Source organism: Spermophilus citellus (assembly GCF_964194105.1).
Source record: "Spermophilus citellus genome assembly, chromosome: 6".
In the NCBI taxonomy this organism is placed as follows: domain Eukaryota; kingdom Metazoa; phylum Chordata; class Mammalia; order Rodentia; family Sciuridae; genus Spermophilus; species Spermophilus citellus.
Window position 1 is genome coordinate 158,389,134 of NC_138187.1, and position 24,472 is coordinate 158,413,605.

General features: G+C 35.1%; 1 protein-coding gene across 6 annotated transcripts in view; it reads right to left on the reverse strand.

Annotated features, from left to right (window-relative positions):
* The window catches only part of RABGAP1L (RAB GTPase activating protein 1 like), a 647,569-nt gene that overhangs the window by 445,795 nt on the left and 177,302 nt on the right, over positions 1 to 24,472 (reverse strand). For all 6 annotated transcript variants that reach the window (XR_014022598.1, XM_081298896.1, XM_081298894.1 and 3 more), the window contains 2 exons: positions 17,066 to 17,159; positions 7,288 to 7,438 (listed from right to left, as the gene is read on the reverse strand). Coding sequence is in view for 5 of the 6 variants with exons in the window: in XM_081298896.1 (XP_081155022.1) it covers positions 7,288 to 7,438; positions 17,066 to 17,159 (245 nt within the window). In the remaining variant the exon portion in view is untranslated. The remainder of the gene's footprint in view (positions 1 to 7,287; positions 7,439 to 17,065; positions 17,160 to 24,472) is intronic.

The following is a 24,472-nucleotide window of genomic DNA, read 5'->3' on the forward strand; positions in this document are numbered from 1 at the left end:
CTGACATATCTAGAATATTTCATCCTTCAATGAGCAAATACACTTTTTCTCAGCAGCACATGGATCATTCTCTAAAACAGACCATATACTATGCCACAAAGCAACTCTTAGCAAATATAAAAAAGATCTGTATTCTATCAGACCATAATAAAATGAAATAAGAAATTAATGATAAAGTAAGAAATAAAATCTACTCCAACACCTGGAGACTAAATAATATGCTACTGAATGAACAATGGGTTGCAGAAGACATCAAGGAGGAGATTAAAAATTTTTTAGAGGTGAATGAGAACACAGATACAACACATTGAAATCTCTGGGGCACTATGAAGGCAGTTCTAAGAGGAAAGATGACTGCAGGTAGTTCATTCCTTAAAAAAAAGAAAAAGTCAACAAACCAATGACTTAACATTACATCTCAAATCATTAGAAAAAGAAGAACAAATCAACACCAAAAGCAGCAGAAGACAGGAAATAATTAAAATCAGAGTTGAAATAAATAAAATGGAAACAAAAGAAAACACTTGAAAAAAAACTGACAAAACAAAAAGTTGGTTCTTTGGAAAAGTAAATAAAATTGACAGACCCTTAGCCATGCTAACGAAGAGAAGGATGAAGAAAACTCAAATTACTAACATACATGCTGAAAAAGGAAATATCACAAAAGACACTACAGAAACACAGAAGATAATTTGAAATTATTTTTGAACACTTGTACTCTAATAAAATAGAAAATATTGAAGGCATCAACGAATTTCTACAGTCATATAATTTGCCCAAATTGAATCAGGATGATATACACAATTTATTTTTTAAAAGACATAATGGATCTTTATTTTATTCATTTATTTATATGTGGTGTTGAGAATCAAACACGGTGCCTTGCACATGCTAGGCATGCACTCTACCATTGAGCCACAACTCCAGCCCAATATACACAATTAAAACAGAAAAATTTCAAGAAATGAAACAGAAGATGCCTTCAGAAGTCTACTAATCAAGAAAAGCACAGGAACAGATGGATACACAGCTGGGTTCTACAAGATCTTTAAAGAAGAACTAATACCAATACTCTTCAATTCATTTCAGGAACTAGAAAATGAGGCAGCAATTCCAAACTCATTCTACAAGGCCAATATCACCATGATTCCCAAACAAGGCAAAGACACATCAAAAAAAGAAAACTTCAGACCAATATCTCTAATTAACATAGATGCAAAAATTCTCAATAAAATTCTGGTGAATCGAATAAAAAAACATACCAAAAAGATATGTGTTGTGCACCACAATCAAGTGGGATTCAGCCCCACGGATGTGAGGTTGGTTCAACATATGGAAATCAATAAATGTAATACATCACATCAATAGACTTAAATAAGATAACAATCATATGATCATCTCAATAGAAGCACTGCTTCATGTTCAAAACACTAGAAAAACTGGGGATAAAGGGAACATATCTCAACATCGTAAAAGCTACCTATGCTAAGCACCAGGCCAACATCATTCTAAATGGAGAAAAATTGAAAGCATTCCCTCTAAAAACTGGAACAAGACAGGGATGCCATCTTTTACCACTTCCATTTAACACAGTTATTAAAACACTGGCCAGAGCAATTAGACTAAAGAAATTAAAGAAATACGGATAGGTAAAGAACAACTCAAATTAGCACTATTTGTCCATGATATGATTCTATACCTAGAAGACTCAAAAAAAAAAAAAAAATTCAACCATAAAACTGCTAAAACTAGTAGACGAATTCAGCAAATTAGCAGAATACAAAATCAACACCCATAAATCATATGCATTTATGTATATCAGTGACAAATCCTTTGAAAGGGAAATAAGGAAAACTACCCATTTACCATAGCGTCAAAAAAAATAAAATACTTGGGAACCAACGTAATAAAACAGGTGAAAGACCACTACAATAAAAACTACAGAACACTAAAGAAAGTAATTAAAGAATACCTTAGAAGATGGAAAGATATACTTTGTTCTTGGGTAGGCAGAATTAATACTATCAAAATGACCATACTACCAAAAGCAATATACAGATTTAATGCAATTCCAATCAAAATCCCAATGGCATTCCTCATAGAAATAGAAAAAGCAGTCATGAAATTCATCTGGAAAAATAAGAGAACCAGAGTAGCTAAAGCAATCCTTAGCAAGAAGAGTGAAATAGGTGGCATCACTATACTAGACCTGAAACTATACTACAGAGCAATAGTAACAAAAACAGCATGGTACTGACACAAAATAGACTGGTAGACCAATGGTACAGAATAGAGGACACAGAGTCTAACCAAAAACATATATTGAAGAAAAGATCACCTCTTCAACAAATGGTGCTGGGAAAACTGGAAATCCACATGTAATAATCAATCAATGGGCCAAGGAACTTCTCAGAAGAAGATATACAATCAATCAACAAATATATGAAAAAAATGTTCAACATCTCTAGCAATTAGAGAAATGCAAATCAAAACTACTCTAAGATTTCATCTCACTCCAGTCAAAATGGCAGCTATTAAGAATACAAACAATAGTAAGTGTTGGCGAGGATGTGGGGGAAAAGGCACACTCATACATTGCTGGTGGGACTACAAATTGGTGCAGCCAATATGGAAAGTAGTATAGAGAATCCTTGGAAAACTTGGAATTGAACCACCATTTGACCCAGCAATCATACTCCTCAGTCTATACCCAAAGGACTTACAAACAGCATACTTCAGGGACACAGCCACATCAATGTTTATAGCAGCGCAATTCACAATAGCTAAACTATGCAACCAACCTAGATGCTATTCAGTAGATGAATGGATAAAGAAAATGTGATATATATACACAGTGGAATATTTCTCAGCATTAAAAGAGAATAAAATCATGGCATTTGTAGGTAAATGGATGGAGCTGGAGAATATAATGCTAAGTGAAATTAGCCAATCCCAAAAAATCAAATGCCAAGTGATTTTTCTGATTTAAGCTGCTGATTCATAATATGCTTTTGGGAAGGTAAATGGGAGGATTAAATGAACTTTAGATTGGGCAAAGAGGAAAAGAGGAGGGAGGGGAATGGAGAGGGGATATGGAATGTGATTGTATTCATTTCCTTAAGTACACGTAAGAAGACACAAAGGATGTGACTCTACTTGTGTACAATCAGAGATGTGAAAAATTGTGCTCCATAGGTGTAATATGAATTGTAATGTATTCTGTTGTCATATATAACAAATTAAAATTTTTAAAAAAGAAAAAAATGTTGTTAATAATAAAAAAGTTATTGAATGAATTAATAACTGAATGAGATTAATACTTACCTTGTGGTCTTGATTATATCAGACAATCTTTTTTTTTTTTTTTATTGATTATTTAAAGCATTACATAGCTCATGATATATCATCTTTCATACATTAGACTCAAATTGTGTTTTGAACTCCCATTTTCACCCCAAATATTGATTGCAGAATCACATCTGTTACATATTCACATTTTTACATAATGCCATATTAGTGTCTGTTGTATTCTGCTACCTTTCCTAACCCCTACTATCCCCCCTCCCCTCCCCTCCCCTCCCATCTTCCCTCTCTATCTCCCCTGCTGTTGTTCAATTCTCTCCCTTTTTTTTCCCTCCCCCTTGCCCCTCATAGCCTCTTGTAATTTTATGTATCCTTTAAGGTCTCCTACCATTTCCATATGCTTTCCCTTCTCTCTCCATTTCTCTCCCCCCATTCGTCTTTGTTTACTGTAGTCTTTTCCACATGCTCTTCCTTCCTGTTCTGTTCTTAGTTGTTCTCTTTATATCAAAGCAGACATTTGGCATTTGTTTTTTAGGGCTTGGCTAGCTTCACTTAGCATAATCTGCTCTAATGCCATCCATTTCCCTGCAAATTCTATGATTTTGTCATTTCTTAGTGCTGCATAATATTCCATTGTGTATAGATGCCACATTTTCTTTATCCATTCATCTATTGAAGGGCATCTAGGTTGGTTCCACAGTCTAGCTATTGTGAATTGTGCCGCTATAATCATTGATGCAGCCGTATCCCTATAGTGCGCTCTTTTAAGGTCCTCAGGGAATAGTCCGAGAAGTGCAATAGCTGGGTCAAATGGTGGTTCCTATATCAGACAATCTTTAACAATGTTTTTTAGAAGATATCATTTTACTTTATGATATATGAATTTGCATAATCACCAAAAAATAAGTCATATAATCACTACAAAGTCAAGTTTTGGGATTCAAATATTTCAGGATATTCACTGGGGGCAGGAGGGTGCAGACAAATCTGACCAATCATAATTGATTTTCATCAGGTGTTATTCACTTCATGTGTCCTTATGAAAGTCAGGTGATGATAGACCCAGCCTGATTTTCTCTTAAAGTTGGGAGCCATCTCGCCACAAAGCCATGAGAAGATAATTTCGGCTTTACTATAAATTACTGCAAATTCTGAACTTGCTTGTGCCTTGAACTCACCCATGCCTGGGTCTCTCTGACCAGATAGCAGCACTCTCTGAAACTTCAGTGACGCCTCATAAATCTTGGCCTTCCCCAGCCAGATAATGACCCTCTCTGAGGCTCTAATGACCTTCATAAATTCTGATGTCGGGGCCAGCAAAAATGTGTAAACTAGCCTTTGTGTTATACTCTTCATGTAACCCCCCTTTGTGTAACTTTCTTGGCTATAAAGCTGGGCTGCAAGAAAGCTGCAAGGCTGTCTTGTTCCCGCAGTTTTTGTTGGGAGAGGCAGCCCGGCCAGTGGAAACAATAAGCTTACTTTAATTTGATTTTAATTGGAGTCAGTGGTCTTTTCTTGCATCCTGGTCTAACAGTGACTGGAAGTTTCTACATTTTAAAGTAGAAACACACACTGATTCCAATACTCAATACTTAGGAGAGGTGAAACTAAAATGCAGGTCTTTCAAACAACAAAGCTCAAATGCTTTAAAATGAAAAGGTACAGACTTCTCGAAGAAAAGATTCAGGGGAAAAAAAACAAAATTTCAAGAGGTAGGAAGAAAATTGTGGTAATTTTGTTATTTCTGAAAGTTTTTCAATTAAAGGTTTGTTTGGATACTAATAAAGTACTAAGTATAAATGTTACAAATCCACTTCTATAAAAGAGCAAAAGGCTATAACCTAATATTTGCGATAAGTACTAACCACAAGATTTAATAAATTATATCACACATGTCATATAATTACTGAAACTACACATATAATTCTGTTACACTAGATGAAATTCAAGTTGCCCTAAAATATACATAACCTCCCCATATCAAATGCCACAGAATCCATGAAAATGTGATTATTGCTCAGTGATTCATCATGCCAGCAAAAGAAAGTCAAATTGAGCCAGAGATGGATATCATTCTTGGATGTTCTGATAGCTTCACAAAACAACTCTGCAGGCTAGACCCAGCCTGAAGGCTACATGTTCACTCCCCTTAGATGAGTGTTTCAGAAGGTGATCTGTGGCCTCTGCTTCTCATCTAGAGCACTCCTACTATAGAATTGATGAGAGATGACTTTTTCATAGAAGCTAAGTCATAAAGTAGCTTTTCCACAAACACTTTGTATTCCTTCTTTCCTTGCAACATGGAGCCTCTAGTAAGGTTTTTATGAAGCAACACTGTTTCTTCAAGCTGCAACATTTCATTAACTGACCTTGAAATCTTGCCATTCCATTAATAAATAGAAAAAAATTAACTAGAGCAAAAGAAGAGACTAACAGCTGCTGAACCATGACCAATAAGTGCCAAATATGCAAGCACTTCTTACTGAAAATCCTCTGCATGTTTGTTCTCTTCCCACTGAGTGGTGGTAAGCCCCAAAATACACAAATACACTCTTGGCTACAAGCATTTGCTGTCTCATTTCTACTCCTAAACATAGAAAAGTGAGAAAATCATTTTTAGAAATAATGACAGTATTCATCTTATTATTATCTCTGGCTATGATGTAAGGAAGACAATGAAATTAAGTATACCATTGTACGTCCTGTCAGAAATGTTATGACTTGAGAGCTTGAATATAGGCACATGATCAGAGCAACACATTTCTATAATGTCTGAAGGAAAATTATGTTTTTAATAAATTGTACTGTTAACAATAGAAATAACATAAGTTTATGTTGTCATATATTTATAATTGAATGTGGAAATATTTATATTACAATATTAATTACACAATGCTAGTCAACCTCAAATGGCAACTAGTAACATTCGCGATTCTGAATATAAACTAAGATGTACATGTATTTTAAAAACAAATTATTCTAAGACAAATCTCAAATTAAGAAGCAACCTAAAGCAGAGAAAGGGAGTTGTCCTCCAAATATCTACTCTCTCTTATTATTACAGAATTCTGGTCAAAGGATATAAGTAGAGTCATGGTTCGGACTTAGGGGAAAGCTCTTTAAAAGGGCAATAGTCTTGGTTAGCTAATTCTGATTTGCACTGTTTTGCTATTAAAAAATAAAATTATCATTAGTAGAGCTCTTTGCTGAGTTCTGAGTCATTGCTACAAATTATCAAACCTCAGGGAGTCTATGGGAACCCTCATATTTGTAGCTAGCTCATCTGAAGTCCTGGGGAACCCAAATATGTTCAAGTCTCTTATGTAAAATGGAATTGCATCTACATACAGCCTATGTAAATCCTGCTGTATATTTTAAACCATCTCTAGAGTGCTTATATTCCCTAATATAATGTAAATACTATGTAAGTAATGATTAGTCTGTATTGTTTAGGGCATAATACCAAGGGGTGGACAGCTTAAGTGTTCAGTAGAGACACAAGCTTTCCCCTCCCCCCAAATATTTTGGATCCACAGTTCATTGAATCTGCTGATGCAAAACCCAGGATACCAAGAGCCAATCGTATATTCAATTTGGTAAATAAAATTTATAAAGTCGGGCTGGGGTTGTGACTCAGTGGTAGAACACCTGCCTCACACATGTGAGGCACTGGGTTCAATTCTCAATACCACATATAAATAAATGAATAAAATAAAGGTCCATCAAAAAAACATTTAAAATTAAAAAAATCATAAAGTCACTTGAATGAAAAAAATGAAACCTAGGCATAAATTGCTCATAGATGATATGAACATTGCTTACCACTATTCAACAAGTATTCAAAACAAAAGTCAGAAGTATTAAGTGCACAACACCAAAATAACTATTTTTAAAGAAGTTCAAAGCATTATGACTTGTGGAAGCTATGAAAAACAGAATTAACTTAAGATGCTCCATGAAAATAATATGAAAAGAGTGTCCTACCTTTGTGATAAGAATTCGGTATTTGTCCAGCATCGCCTGGTTGTCATGGCAGCCCGCTAACAGCTGCCATACTTCTGCCCTCAATGCTTCGGGAACACCACTCTTCACCAAAGTGAGTAGCCCTTTCGGTCGTGCACCAAGGTTATTGTGCCTGAAGAAAGAAAACAAACCATTCATATTCCCTTTACCATTCCTAAACTGCTGTTGCTATGGAAAGTACATTTACTAGTTTATATTAAAATTAGAGCCTGGACTTGGGCATGGTGGAGCACACCTGTAATCCCAGTGACTTAATGCAGGAGGATAACAAGCTCAAGGCCAGCCTCAGCAACTTAAAGAAGCTGTCTCAAAACAAAAGGGCTGGGCACACAGCTCAGTGGTACAGCACTCCTGAGGTGTTCAATTCTTAGTAACACAAAAGTGGGGTGGGGAGCATGAGCCTGCGTCAAGAGAAAAATGACCAGGCATGAAACAAGAGTAGTGTTCAAGCTCTATGATGTCTTTTGACTTTTGTTTTTGTTTTTGTCTAGTCTATCTTAGTTCCTGGTAAGCCATGTTATCCTACCTTAAGGGAAAGCTTTTTCTTCTTCTCATGTACTTTTTAAATCACCCCGTGAACTTATTCAGAATAATGAATGTTAGTTACATATTTCTTAGCAGCATTTCAAGGCATAAAGACAAATATTTGAATCCCCTGAGATAAATGTTTGGTAGGATGGCTAGTAGGCTATCAAGTGGATCACAGGCCTACCACATGCTGACTACACTCTTTTCTCTGAGGTCAGGTCCACTGGACCAAGCACGAAAAGTATGCTCCACAGTATAGAAGGCATGAAATATACATAGTTTAGTTTCCTGTGACACCTACATTCTGACCCATATTCCCCTGGGAAGTCTATGTCTTGGTCACCTCTCTTGGAACTCTGTTTCAGCATGTGAAGGATCTTTCAGATTAAAAATTATCTAAAATGAACTTCTTGATAAGAATATAGTTCATTATTTGCACTTCGGAATTTGTCTTGTTGCCTTATTTTAACTACAAGTGCTCCATAAAGGATGGACCTTACCCTTCCCTATAGGCACCAGAACCAATACAAGTCCAGCTTGCCACAAGAACAAAACACACTATGAGCATAATCCATTCTCAAGGGTGTTTAAAGTCAGAACAAAGGTGAATGTTTCTTGGCCTAAAATCCATGAACACATAGCAGGTATGATACTATGATAACCTGCCACCTGACAAGAAACAGAATTATAGTTCCCAGTCTCATGTAATTCCACTACTCATCTTTTTCCCGGTGCCTAGCTTCAATCTAGAGCTACATTCTATGCTTTTTTGCTCAGATTACACTATCTCTTAGAGCTGACTCTGGTTCCACTATCTGGACTCCAAACTTGATGATGTATTCTGGTTTGGCCTACTCCAGGCTCTGGTTTCAAGATTTAAGCCTGAAAGTCATGGAATCCGTATGTCTGCTTTCCAAAATTGGTGTCCCACCTACTTTTCTAGATTATGCACACTAGCACAGACCCCAGTTTTGGCATGCCCTTCCTCTGACACAATATGTTCAATGTTTTTTTTTTTTTCCTCATGCTGCCATGATCTGGATCTCTTAGCAAAACCTATACTCATTTCCATAACTTCAACAAATTCAAATAAACTTGTCGCATCAGTATTTAAATAAATCATCAGATTTATACCCATTCTGCTTTCAGCTAGCTAAACTTTTATATTGTTGGGTCAGAGAACCGAAGCTGATAATACAGATGGCCTTAAATCAACTCAAAGTAAAAAAAGACAGGGTTTAAATGATTTAACATTATTAAAGAACATAACTACACTAAGTGACAAAAACAGGTCTCAAAATAGTACAGAGGAATGATTTTAAATACAGTATTTTGAAACCTGCTTTTAAACATGCACAGGAAAAGAATATGGAACAGTATACTCCAAAAAGGTATTTTGGAGATCTGTAACAAAATTAAAAAAGAAAGAGTCCCTTTTATATTCCTATGGCGCCTGAAGTATGTGCAATGACCTTAAATAATTTCATCATCAAAAAACAGTAATGATTTGAATTCTTTAGATTTCCCTTATGGATTTAAATTAAAATATTACTTCAGATAATTTGTAAAAACATGATAATTAAATCTAATTGACAAAATATGTTAAGTAGAAGAGTGTTAATTACTCTTGAAAAGAGTTAAAGCTGAGAAAACCATTTGACACCTAGAACTTTCTTCCACCTAACTTTTCTTTATTATCCAATTAAATTTGAGATGACCAAAGAATATTATGTCACAAGAGCACCAGAATCAGTGGTGAAATGATCTTTTGTAACTTAAGGTTTGGCTCTAATCATATTTTGGATAAGAAAAACATATGGTGTGATGGACACTGAATTTCTATACTCAAGGTACAGAAAATCAAATTAATTAAAGCAACAATACACAAAGGGATAAGCTCATTTTCTCTAAATTGAAAGGCAAAATGATTTGAATTATCATATAAGGATTCAATATAATTAAATAAAACATTTGCTACATGATGTATGTAGTTCAACAAGTCATCACTGAATCTACAGTTACTAAAACTCTAATCAATACCTCTAGGTACAAGAAATCTTCATTCAATTCCACATAAATCTCATGTTGTTTCCTACCCTTCAACATGGAATCTCTCAAAAGAGTTATATACTCATTCATTTCTATTTCTTCTCCCCAAACTCAGTTTAATGTGGCCTCTCTCTTTTTATCTTTGAAAAGTTTTCACTAAAGTAATCTAGACCTCCCTCCATGCCACTAAATTCAGGGGACATGTTCAGTCCATTCACTGTTGACCACTCTTACTACTGACCTTGGCCTCAGTGACAAAGCACTCCTTCCTTATGCCCATCATGAAATCCATGAAATCTTCCATGTCTCTTAGGTGTCCCCAGCTCCTTCTCCACTCTGCCCCCAGTGATCTAACACTTTCGCTCTCACATTATCACTTCTGCACGGGGATTCTGAGCTCCAGAAGATTCAAAGCACCTTAATACCAGCATGTCATAGTCTGAACTTACATACTTCTCCCAAAACCTGGTTGCTTTCCAAAATGTCATAACCTCAGCAATTGTCACCACAATCCAATGAGAAGACTTGGATGTGCAGAATTTATATACATAACTTAAAAAATGTTACAGCAGATGATTTTTGTAAGATCTCCCCTGACAAATGTTCTCCCTCTTCCTTCACTATACAGAAACTCCAATCTTTTATAAAGCCACCCATTACTATTATATGGTCTGTTCTTAAGTTTTCTTTTCTATATTATCCTTATTTTTTCTGGTGATTTAAAATTAGTATTAAATATTTTCCTTTGTAGCTTTCGGAGTATCTTTAAATACATGAATTCTAATTTTTATCTATAACAGTTTTGCTTTATTTTAATAGACTCATTTAGTTGTTTTAGAATAAATTCAAAATATTTTCAGCTACATTTCATTTAAAAGATCACTGAGAATACAGGCTGTCTCTCCATTTAAAAGAAAATTTCCTCAAAGCACAATGTGTAGGCCCCTGCACAAGTGCTTTACGTTAACAAATTACAAAACTATCTTCATATAAATGCCACCTTTTATTGCTGAGACTTTGAAAATTTCTAAATCTAATGAATACTAATGTCTTAAAGAGAAATTCTGAGAGCAATTTTTAAAATTACCAATCTTTGTTTAACAGACATAAATTTTTCTAGGATAGGCAAGTTTTACACTTTTCATATCCATTGTCATGACACAACTGCAATAATGACTCAAATAAATGGAAAAACATTTCAAATGGAAAAGATACAGCAAGTTTTCTAAAGGCCAATGAGTTCGACATAGACCTATCAACCATGTGACTCCCTCCCAACTAGCTTCTCTGTAAACTAGTTTTCCTCCTATCTCAAAATTACCTCACTAAAAAAATAATCAGAAGCAATCTTAGTTTCAAAACCTTTTTTATATTATCTCTCTTTTGATAACTACTGAAGTTGGGTGGTTGGCACTTGAGGATTTATTGGGATTTTTTCACATTTGTGGACATGTAGGTTTGCAATTTTAGAGAAGCATGTATCAATTATATCACAATTTTATGTTTACTGTTCATGAAACTATCATTCTCATGATCTCTTTAAAATTATGACTACAAGTTTTAAGTATTGCTTGGGCAAGGGTATCTGTTTCCTAGTCTACTGACTCTCTCACTAGTACTTCTAATGTGCCTATAAAAATTGATCCAGCTACATACCTACCCAACTTTACACATTGACTGTGGGACCTTGACTAAGTTATCCATTTCCTGTTATTATGTATTTTCATATTCAACATCTAATATAGGTTTGCCTTGGTTTTCTCACCTCTAAAATATAGATAATAATAATACCCAGAGTTCTATTGTGATGACTAAATGAAATAACACATATAAAGTGCTTAAAATAGTACCTGACATATCGTAAGTATTTTACTCAGTGATTTTATAGCCATGTCTCACCTTTCCTCCTGTTGCAATCACCTTTCTGTGCTCCTGGGTATAACCATTCCATTAGTCAACAAATTCACCTCTTCTTCCCTGTTTATCAACTATTCTTGCAACTGTCATCTTCCTCTGATATCATCAACTTTTCTCTCTCCTAGACCATTTCTAACATGCAAACATATTATATTGCCCATGTCAATTTTTAATGACTTCTAAACCCACATCTGATTCCTAAGGTGTTCCCAATTTTTACTATCACTTTATAGCAAAACTACTCAAGAGCTATCTATATCTACAGATTCCTCTTCCTCTTTAGCACAACTGGGCTTTCACTCCCACCTCTCTATTGAAGCTGTTCTTACCAAAGACACCAGTGACATCCAAAGTGCTGAATCCAGTGGAATTCTATGCTTCATGTAAACTGAACTACCATCACTTAATTACTACTTCCTTAATCAACTTAGTTAACCTGGTTTCTATTTTGGTCCTCCTATCTCACTGACCTGCTTTCTGCATGATCTTTGACATCTTTCCAACTTCCCAACACTGGGGCGGTCAAGGGTTCAGTCCCTGTATGACTTCGCTATCTATACTCCCTTAGAAATCTCACTCCTTCTTCTCTAATACCTTTTAAAAGTATATGCAAGCAATAATGGCTCCCAAGCTCATATTTCCTTCCATATCTTTCTCTTGAATTCAATCTTACATGAAATTGACTAATGGACACATTCACTTGGATGTTTAAAAGGTATTTCAGCCTCTCCAAAATCTTTACTTTATCCTCCCTTGTCTTTCATATTTGAGTAAGTGGCACATCTTCTTGAAGTTCAAGGCAAAATTTTGCATATTACTGGTTAGTTCTTTTTCTCAAGCCACTCAGGAAGCATAAACTAATTCTATCAGCTTTTCCTCAAAATATATCAATTACATTGTTTTCATTTCATGAAATGATTTTCATTTCCTTGATGACTAATGACTTTGAGACTCTTTTTTAAAAATTTTTAGATGGACCAATACCTTTATTTATTTATTTTTACGAGGTACTGAGGATGAAACCCAGTGCCTCACACATTCTCAACAAGCACTCTACCACTGAGCTACAACCCCAAACCCTTGAGACTCTTTTGATGTCCTAGTTGGCCATTAGTATATTCTTTGGAAAATGTCTCTTTAGTTGTATGGCTCTATTCCTGAATTCTCTATGTCACCAAGCTATGTGTCTATCCTTTCATCAATACTTTCTTAATTACTATAACATTGCAGCAATCCCTAAAATCTGGCAGTGTGTCCTCCAACTTTGTTCTTCGTTTTCAAAAAAATTTTAGCTCCTCTAGTTAATTAGTCCTTCTATATAAATTTTACAATCAGCTTGGTCAATACAAAAAAATTCTGATGGAATTTTTATTGAAATTTCAATTAGAATGTAGATTAGTTTGGAAACAACTGATATATTAATAGTGAGTCTTTCATTCCATGAATATATATAATTCTCCTTTTAGTTAGGTCTTCTTTGATTTCTTTCATTAATGTTTTCCAGTGTTTTAAAATACATACCTAGCACAGAGTTTGCTAGATTTCTACATAAGTATTTCGTGTTTTCCTCTGGTGCATTCACACATCTTTAAATTTTCATTTCTGATTTTCCACTGTTGCTATTCAGAAATAAGACTGGTGTTCACATACTGACCTTAAAAAACTCACTTATTAGTTCTAGGATTTTCTTGTTTGTTTGTTTTGTAGTATACCTTCAGATAAAAGATGAAGGAGATTTCGACCAAGGTTATGACTCAGTGGTAGTGCGCTTGCCTAGCATGTGTGAGGCACTGGGTTCAATTCTCAGCATCACATAAAAACAAATAAATAAAATAAAGGTCCATAAACTTGAAAAATAAACTTAAAAAATAAAAAGATGAAGGAGATTAATAGAGCAAGCTGTTGGTGCTATTTCTTCTTGATTCTTCAATACCCCTAATTCATCAGTCCCTACTTTAAGAGCATGGGTTTTAAGACTGTCCAATTAGCTGGGCACAGTGGCACATGCATGTAATCCCAGCAGCTCAGGAGGCTGAGGCAAGAGGATCATAAGTTTAAAGCCTGCTTCAGCAAAAGGAGGCACTGAGCAACTCAGTGACACCCTATCTCTAAATAAAATTCAAAATAGGGCTAGGGATGTGGCTCATGGTTCAGTACTCCTGAGCTCAATCCCCAGTACCAAAAAAAAAAAAAAAAAAAAAAAAAAAAAAAAAAAAAAGTCAATATCCAATTAAGTAGCCCATATACTTGCATGAGTGAGAATTAGAATAAGCTATTTTCAACCCTAACCTACTGCCTCTCAACTACAAGTTCATCTTCTTATATTTTATTCAATGATGCAAGGCCTGAGAATCTGCAAACTATATATCCCAGACTCAACTGCCAAGATGGTTTCCAGGTTAACTTCTGCCAATAAGAAATAGCCAGGTGCAGTTGGAAAGTAGAAGATAGGAATAAGAAAATGCATCCCAAGTACGAGCTATATCACAATTGCTAAGAAATACTAATACCAATTATATCCTCCAAGAAGCACAACCATCAATCATATAGTGCCCTCCTCTAGTTCAGAGTTGGGATGTCACTTCAAAAGTGAAGAACTAACCAAATGTCCTCTCCTTACAGTTCCTTCCAAACTTCAGCTGCTCTGAGTATCCTCAGGAGTCTAAGCAACCAGATGTGCACCCCTCTTCAGAGGTCCCACACAGTTCCTCAGATTCCTTTTGAGTTCCTAGATTCTGGTAACAACACTTCTTCTAATTTATTTTTCGTGTTCCAGAGATTTTAGCTGCTTCCTCTATCTTGGTTACTTCAAGGTATCCTTTTCATTTTCTCAGACTTCTAACTCAATATAAACCAGTTCTCTGCATTAAAACCTCTTTGAAAAGCCTATCACCTTTAGGTTTTCCAGCTGGGATTCTTCTATCTTTGATAGGCTAGATAGTCTTTGCATAGTCTAATTTTGTTTTGAGGAGAATAGTAATTTCTCTCTGACTGTAGTTTAAATTCTCAACAGATAGGAGTAATGTATTGAAAACTGATAGCAATGCAAATAGTTTCTGTCCACAGTTATGCAATGTTCCTGTTAGTGTGCAAATGAACTGTCCCCTAAAGATCTTAAGACTCTAAATCAGTCATTTTGATTAATTGTAATATCTTACTGGTTAATGAGTTACACACATTGTCTAAGATATGTTCATTTTTTTCAGCTTTATTTTTTTAATGTTTCATTTATTTATTTATTTTGCAGTACAATTCTTAATACACCATTATACAATAATTTAACATATCTCTTATTATATATAAGGTATGTTGACACCAAATTCACATCTTCCTTCATACATGTATTTGATATGTTCATTTTTATTTACATGTATAGGATAAACAAAAATAAAATTTTCTTCATTTAAAAAGAAGATACAGCTGACACTCCCTTCCTCTCAGGGTATTTCCTTGAAAACATAATAGGTCCAACACTTTGGTCAGAATAAATAAAACTTGTATCTGGATTTCACAATGAGAAATCATAAACTTTCCAACCTTGGGAACTGTAAATAATTACTCCCTAAATCCTAACTCAGGAATCTCTTAGGATGTATACAGAAGACTATTGCAGGGAACATCTCTAAAGAAGATAAAAGAAAGTTTAAGTATTCTTTATTCCACTTTTCTATAAGAAACATGTGTGATTCTGCCTAGACTTTATAGTCTCTCCTGGACAGCCTGCATACATCTAACCTGATGTACAGATTCAATAATAATTCGAGGTTTCTATGTCTGTACTGCTATGGAGGACAGAGATATGACAGTTCTGGTCATCTTTAAAAAAAAAAACAAAACTGTCTTACATGAACTCTAAATAGGGCAGAAGGATTGGAGGGGAAGAGAGGAAGCATGGGGTAATTAATGATGGTGAAATGTGATGATCATTACTATCCAAAGTACATGTATGAAGTCACGAATTGGTGTGAATATACTATGTATACAAACAGAGATATGAAAAATTGGCTCTATATATGTAATAAGAATTATAATGCATTCTGCTGACATATATAAATTTTAAAAACTTATATAAAAAACTGTCTTAAAATTACAAGAGTATTTATTACATAATAACATAAATAGAGTATCTTTTTTATAATTCCAGGTAAAATATTCCAAAAAATAAAGTAATAATTTGCTAGGCACAGTGGCACATGCCTGTAATCCCAGCAGCTCTGGAGGCTGAGGCAGGAGGATTGCGAGTTCAAAGCCAGGCTCAGCAACAGCAAAGCACTAAGTAACTCAGTGAGACTCTGTCTCTAAATAAAATACAAAATAGGGCTGGGGATGTGACTTAGTGGTTGAGTTCTCCTGAGTTCAATCCCTGGTAGCCCCCCACACCAAAATAATTTAAGACAGAAAGAATAAAACAGACTGTGTTACAGTCTATAATTGATGATAAAATAATTAATTCTAACCTCTGTATTACCTTTTAAGTGATAATAGATTTGGCAATGTCAAAAATGTAACCTTTTATATATATACACTTATATGTATATAAAAGTGTGTTGGCAATGTAGCAAAAAAATTGACAACTTGGAACAATGTTATATCTCAATGAAATAATAAGACAAATATCTTCTGAAAGCATGTTAAGTAAGAACATACTAGAGAACGACCTAGTCAAATATAAAGAGTATGTATGGGTTACATTTTAATTTTATGTTTTTTAAAGTAAGTACATTATGATATTAATATTAAGGTATATTTATTTTATTTTTTTTAAAGAGAGAGTGGGGGGGGGACAGAGAGAGAGAGAGAATTTTTTTAATATTTATTTATTTTTTCTTAGTTCTCGGCGGACACAACATCTTTGTTGGTATGTGGTGCTGAGGATCGAACCCGGGCCGCACGCACGCCAGGCGAGCGACCGCTTGAGCCACATCCCCAGCCCTTAAGGTATATTTAATATTAAAATTTCTTTGCTTTGTTTTGATACCAGGGGGCTGAACCCAGAGGCATTTAACCACTAAGCCACATCCCCAGGCCATTTTATTGTTTTGAGACAAGGTCTCAGTAAGTTGCTTAGGGCCTCACTAAATTGCTGAGGATAGGTTTGAATTGAAATCCTCATATCTCAGCCTCCTGAGCTGCTGGGATTATAGGTGTTCGCCACCACACAGAGCAAAATTTATTTTAACAAGTTAATAATAACTATATATATATATAAAATTTTCAGTAAAAAAAATAAACAATAAACTTTTACCATCTTCCTAGCAATTCTCCCCAAGAGTACAGAATCTTCTCAGGACAATCCTTAGACACATCACCTGTTCCACTTGAGAGTTCATTATCACTCTCTGAAAAAAAAAAAAAAATCAAAACCAACAAACATTGCATTATGTATTACCGTAGATATTTACATACTATAAAACAAGAAGCACAACTAAGTGTCTAATAAAAAAGGCAAACAATATTGTAAAAATTACACTAAAACCTCATTAATGTAATCTATCTTTAGTGCACAAATATTTTCCAAAAAATTATGTAATTCTCATCCATATTTACATAGTATGAAACTGAAAATATTTATAATAAATAGCTTTATCGAAAGACAGCAATCTTTTAAAAGTTTATGGGGTGTCAGCAAGATGGCAGAGTAAGAAGTCTTGGGCCCCCTTCTTCCCTACAGAAGACAATGATCCATAGACTAGAAAACCCCAACACCTGGAAATAAGCCTGAGACACCTATGTTACACAGAACTGAACAAATCAAATTAGAAAGGAAAGAGGAACAGTATCACTGTGATTGTCCCACCCTTTCCCTCTTTCCCAAGTGGGCATATCTACAGATAGAGAGGAGTTTCCTGGGTTTACAACTTCTACAGGAGGAAAAAGAACCAGAAGCAGTCATCCAGTTTCCCTGCATTCCCAGATGCTTCTCAGGGGACCCATTCCAGTTCAGTTCAATGAGGAGAAATACCATGGCTTTATCGCCCAAGGGATTGGGTGGAAACAAAGAGTGCACAACTGCTGGTGGCATATTTATGTTCCTGCCAACTACAGCACACAATCAGAGACAATGGCCAACCTCAAGGCAAACCTGCAAGATAAAGCTAGTCACCTTCAGAAGAACACTGAGAAAAATAATCTATCTTGAACCCCTGGACCACTGGTCTCCACATCTAGCCTGAGAATCACCATGATAATACTGCCCAAGCAGAGAATCTCCTACCTTTATGGATTTCAAAGAAGCAAAGGGGCTAAAATGGCTTGACCCATGGGCAAATAGCTGGTTCACATAGTCAAACTGCCTATCCAATAACCCCATCCAGGAAGGGAGACTCCAACCTCCACTGATCTCAACAGAAGAAAGGAGCTACACTAGCTTGACCTAGGGGGGAAGCAGTGGCAGAATTCAGCCAAAATTCTACCCAGTCAGGGAGACTTCCACCTCTGTGCTTTTTGGAAAAACACAAGGGCTAGAACTGCTTGATCCAGGAAGTCCAATAGCCACTCAGCTCAGCCAAAAGCCCATCCCACAGCTCCCACCCCCTCCAAGACAGGAGAGCTATGTTCAATCATGTATTTCTAAGGAACATAGTATTGGGTCCCACTTGTTCAAAACAACAATTCTATCCAACCTCAGTGCACAATTAACACATCTGCCAACTGTAGATCCCAAATAGCATGGGAATACATTTTGTGATCAGCCTAACAAGAAACAATAACAATACCCAGCCAATTAGGTCCAACTGATAGCACAGCCTGCTAGTAGTTCCATCCAATATCCAATCAAAAGCATGGGGTGAGCCAACTAAAGAACTCATATCAAGCTCCACATGCCTAGGGTCATCACCAGATGGACCTATACAAAATCACAGACTAGACTAAAAAGCAAAGTTGTATCCCTGCCAATGAGCACATGTAAAGGTCAGAAGAAGGACTGTCTTGTCAGATGTGTGAACAACCACACAAGGACAGGAGGATTATGAAAAATCAGGGAATAATGACACCTCCAAAAGAAACTGATAAAGCTCCAATAATAGAACTCAAATAAATGGAAACCTATGGAATTACCAACAAAGAATTTAGAATAGTTCTTAGATCAAATTTTAAAAATTAATTGTTAAAAAACAAAGTCAACTAAACTACAAGAAAACACAGATAGAAAATTTAATGAAACTTGGAAACAATACATGAAAAAAGCAAGAATACTGCCACACACACACACCAAAAAAAAAAAAAAAAAAAAAAACAGAAATCCTAAAAATGAAGAATACAATCACTGAACTAAAAAAAAAAAAAATCAACAGAAAGCTTCAATAGCAGAATCTATTAAGGTGAGATGGAAGACAGAACATTTGAAATTATTCAGAGAAGCAAAAAGATAAGAGAGTGAAAAGGAATAACAACAAAAAAACTATAAGAATTATGAGACATCATCAAGAGACCAAACCTTCACATAAAAGGAGAAAAGCTCCATAAAAAAGCAACAGAAGGCATATTTGAAGAAATTATGATTGAAAACACCTCTAATGTGGGGATAGATATAGGTACAGGAAGGACAGAGTTTTCCAGTCAAATTCAACCCAAAATGAAGTATACCAAGAAATAAAATACACAAACTACCCAAACTCAAAGAGAAAATTCTGAAAGCAGCAAGAGATAAGCAACAATACATGGGGGGGGGGGAGTAATGGGGAGACATCATATACAAAGGAATGTTAATATAAATATCACTGAATTTCTCGGCTGACAATCTAAGATAGCATGGAATGATATATTCAAAGTATTGAAGGAAAAAATAAACATCTAACAAAGAATACTTGATATAGAAAAGCTATACTTCAGAAATAAAGGAAAGAAAAAGATTTTTCCAAACAAAACCCAGGGGACTATGTAATCATCAGACCTGCTTTATCAGAAATGCTAAAGAGAGTTCTTCAAACCATATTTACAGCAATGAACAGATCATCCAGACAAAAAGTCAACAAGGAAATACTGGACTTAAACTACACTCAGGAACAAATGGATTCAGCAGACATGCAGAACACACCATCCAACAACTGCAGCATTCACATTCTTCTCAACTGCATATGGAACATTCTCCAGGGCAGATCATATTTTAGACCACAAGATGAGGCTTTAAGAAAATTAAAATCATACCACTTTTACTTATGATTATGATATAAAACTAGAAATCATATAGGAGAAAATTTAGAAAATTTATTAATACATGGAAATTAAACAACACACTCCCAAACAACCAATGCATCAATGAAGAAATTAAAAGGGAAATTTAAGTTTTTCTTGAGAAGAATGAAAGTGGAAATACAGCATACCAAAACCTATAGGATATAGCAAAAACGGTTATAAGAGGAAAAATTACAGCAAAAAATGCCTACATCAAAAACAGATGAGAAAACATTCAAATATATAAAATCAGAAAAAAAGGAGATATCAAACCTGATACAAACAAAATTCAAAGGATCCTAAGAAACCGCTGTGAGAAATTCTATACCAATAAATTGCATAACTTAGAAGAAATGGACTGATTACTCGACACACAGAAAGAATCAAGAATAAATTCAGAATGAATGGAAAATCTGATCAGATCAACAATGACTTGGTAACAAAGTCTCCCAACAAAGAAAGGCCCAGGACCCGGTGGCTTCACTAATAAATTATACCAAACATTTAGAGAATTCCTCTACTCAAACTATTTTTAAAATCTGAAGAGGAGGGAAGTCTTCCAAACTCCTTCTATGAAGCCAGAATTATTCTGGCTTTTTTTTTAACTGTTAGAATAAAAAAATTAAGAAAAATTACAGGATATAAAATGAAAACCAAACAAGAACATTATAAGGGAAAAAAAGAAAAAAGACAGATCTACAGATCAACTTCCTTGATAGATATAGATATAAAAACCTCAACAAAATACTAGCAAATCAGATTCAACAGTACATGGCAATGGTGTGTAACATTTCTGTCTGGAAGTAGACTAGCCAAGCACAGACGGCAGTTGTCGGCAGTCTGGGTACAGTAACATGCCTCAGTCTTCCTTCTCATGGTATGAGCTTTACTTCCCTGGTTCACGGATCTCAGGGATATTTGAAGAAATTATGATTGAAGACACCTCTAATGTGGGGATAGATATAGGTACAGAAAGGACAGAGTTTTCCAGTCAAATTCAACCCAAAATGAAGTATATCAAGAAATAAAATACACAAAGGTAATTGTGTTCCTCTGATAGATCCAGTCTTTAGTTATAAAGCTTCAATAGCAGAATCTATTAAGATTCATTCACCATACCCAGTGAAATTCATCCCAACAAAGAAAAGCCCAGGACGGGTGGCTTCACTAATAAATTATACCAAACATTTAGAGAAGAATTCCTCTAAATGAGTTCTACTCAAACTGAGTTGTGTATGTTAAGTCATACAGGGATGACTTAACATACAGAAATTAATAAGTGTGATAGACCACATTAACAGAATGAAGGACAAACACAATGTGATCATTCCAACAAATGCAAAAAAAAAAGCATTTTACAAGATTTAACACATTAAACCATCCATATATTAGGTTTAAGAGAAATAAATGTACCCCAACACAATAAAGGCCATATATGGCATTACACAGCTAACATCACATTCAACAAAGAAAAGTTCAAAGCTTTTTCTGATCTTGAAAAAGAAAAGGATTCCCGCATTCTCCACTTCTGTTCAACATAGTACTGGAAGTCCTAGCCAAAACAACTAGGCAAATGAAGGGGGAAAGCATACAAAAGCCAGGAGCAATGGTACACACCTACAATCCCAGCTACTCAGAAGCCTGCTGTAGGAGGCTATGAATTCAAGGTCAGCCTGGGCAACACAGTGAGAACCATTTCCTTTCTTTCTTTCTTTTTTTTTTTTAAGAAGAAAGGCAGATAAATGGGAAAGGAAGAAGTGAAATTATCCCTGTTTACAGATGACATGATCTTAAAAGATTGAAAAAAAAACTAGAGTCTTAGGGTTTTTTAACTGTTAGAATGAAAAAATTAAGAAAAATCACAGGATATAAAATCAACATACAAAAATCAATAGAAATCAGGAAGAAGACAATACCAGTTATAATATCTACAAAAAATAAAATACTTAGGAATAAATTTAACCAAGGAGGCAAAAGATCTATATTCACTGAAAATTATAAAACATAGATGAAAGAAATTGAAGAAGATACAAATAAATGGAAATACATCCCATACTCAGGACTGGAGAAATCAACATTGTTAAAATGTCCATATTATGCAAAGTAATCTACATATTTAATGCAATTCCTACAACACATACCAATGGCATTCTTCACATAAATAGAAAAAAAAATTCTAAAATTCTTATGGACCCACAAAAGACCCCAAATAACCAAAGCAACCTTGAGAAAAAAGAACAAAACTGACTATCTGACTTCACACTACATGACTTTAATATATGCTACAAAGCTACAGTAACCAAAACAGCATGGGGCATAGAAACAGATGCATAGCCCAATGGAATGGGCTATTCATTTTGAGAGAACCCAAAAATGAATCCATGCATTTACAGCCAAGGGATTTTCAACATGCCAAGAATACAAAAAAAGAGAAAAGATTAGCATTTTCAATAAATATTGCTGAGAAAATTGTCCATCCATATGCAGAAGAATAAGCTGAAACTCTTTGACCATATACAAACATCAAGTTAAAAGGGATTAAAGACTTAAATGAACCTGACCCCTTGCCTCATTTGAATAGCTTCTCCTGAATAAAAGGGGTCAGCGCATGCTGTCTCTCTCTCTCTTCCTACAGACCCTTAAGGTCAGAGGAACCATCACAGCGACCCCAAAGAAAAGGGGAAAAAAAAGATTTAAACGTAAGACCCCAAATGGTAAAACCACAAGAAGAAAAAAGAGGAAATACTCCATGACATTGAACTAGGCAGGGATTTTTTTCATAGTATCCAAAAGAACAGGAAACAAAAAGCAAAAACGGACAAAAGAGACTACATCAAACTAAAAAGTTTTTGTGTGGCAAAGGAAACAATCAAGAGTGAAAGAAAACCTTTAGAACTCGAGAAAATATTTCAAACTATGTAACTGACAAGGGTTAATGTCCTGAATATGAAATGAATACAAACAACTCAACAGTAAAAACAAAAACAGCAATCTGATTTTAAAATAGCAGAAAGACCAGAATACACAATTCTTAAAAGAAAACAAATAGCCAATGAGTATATGAAAAAAGCAAATCAAAACTAAAATGAAATGTTAACTTACCCTAATTAGAATGACTATTATCAATAGGACACACATACATACAAAGAGAGAAAAATAAAAACCAAAGCTTGCATGATGCAAAGAAAGGGGAACTCCCATACACTAATGGTAGGAATGCAAATTAGTATAGCCACTATGAAAACTGGTTTGGAAGTTCATCAAAAAATTAAAATGTAGCCATGCAGCTATCTCCTCAAAGAATTATTTTGCTGAATTCCCAATCTAAAAGTAGATGCAAAATCACTATACCAATGGAATAATTTAAATTATCTAAATGGAACATTTGTTCCTCGTGTTTTTCTTTTTTTTATTTTTTGTAGTTATAGATGGAAAGAATGCCTTTATTTTATTTGTTTACTTTTATGTGGTGCTGAGGATTGAACCCAGTGCCTCATGCATGCTAGGGAAGCTCTCCACCACTGAGCCATAGCCCTAGCCCTGTTTTTCTTGATTATTATTTGTTATCTCTCCCCCAGTAAGAAGCAGAGAGAATTTAATTATCTGGTTATGCCAAGGGTCTTCAAGATCACTCTGAAGGCTCAGTGATTCACTAGGCAGGCTGATAGGATTCAGCTCATTGCCATACACACACCTAGGATTTGTTACAGTGAAAAGACACAGCAAAATTGTCAGCAAAGAGAGAGATATAAGCAGCAAGGTCCAGAAGAAACCAGGCATAAGCCTCCAAGAGTCCTCTCCCAAGAGTCACACAGGACACACTGAATTCCCTCAACATCAGAATGTGGCATATGTGAAACACTCTCTACCAGGAATCTAACATTTTTTAAATAAATGACAGCGGAATGCATTACAATTCTTATTACACGTATACAGCACAATTTTTCATATCTCTGGTTGTATATAAAGTATGTTAACACCAATTTGTGTCTTCATACACGTACTTTGGATAATGATGTCTATCATATTCCACCATCCTTGCTAATCCTCTGCCCCCCTGAATCTAACATATCAAAAATATTTTCATTCTTAACTGTTTTCTTAAGATTTGCCACATATGAGGCAATGGAAACCCAAAAAAGAACAAAATACAATTGCACCTTATGAACTCATACTCTAGAAGGAGAAAGATTTGAATAAACAAAACAGTAGAGTATGTGTTTTAAAAATTATTATAATTATGTGTTCAAAGAATCAAAAGAGTGAGATGGTGGGAACATTTGAGTTTTGAGCAGAGATCTAAATGATCAGCAAAGGGCCGCTTTCATGGTTCTGAGGAAAGTACCTGCCAAACAAGGACCAACACCTGCAATAGCACTGTGAAAGACTTACCTGAGGAGAAATTCTAAGTACCTAGCATATACGAGGCATTCATTAAATAGTAGCTGTTATTACAACATCATGTTTTTTGTGTACT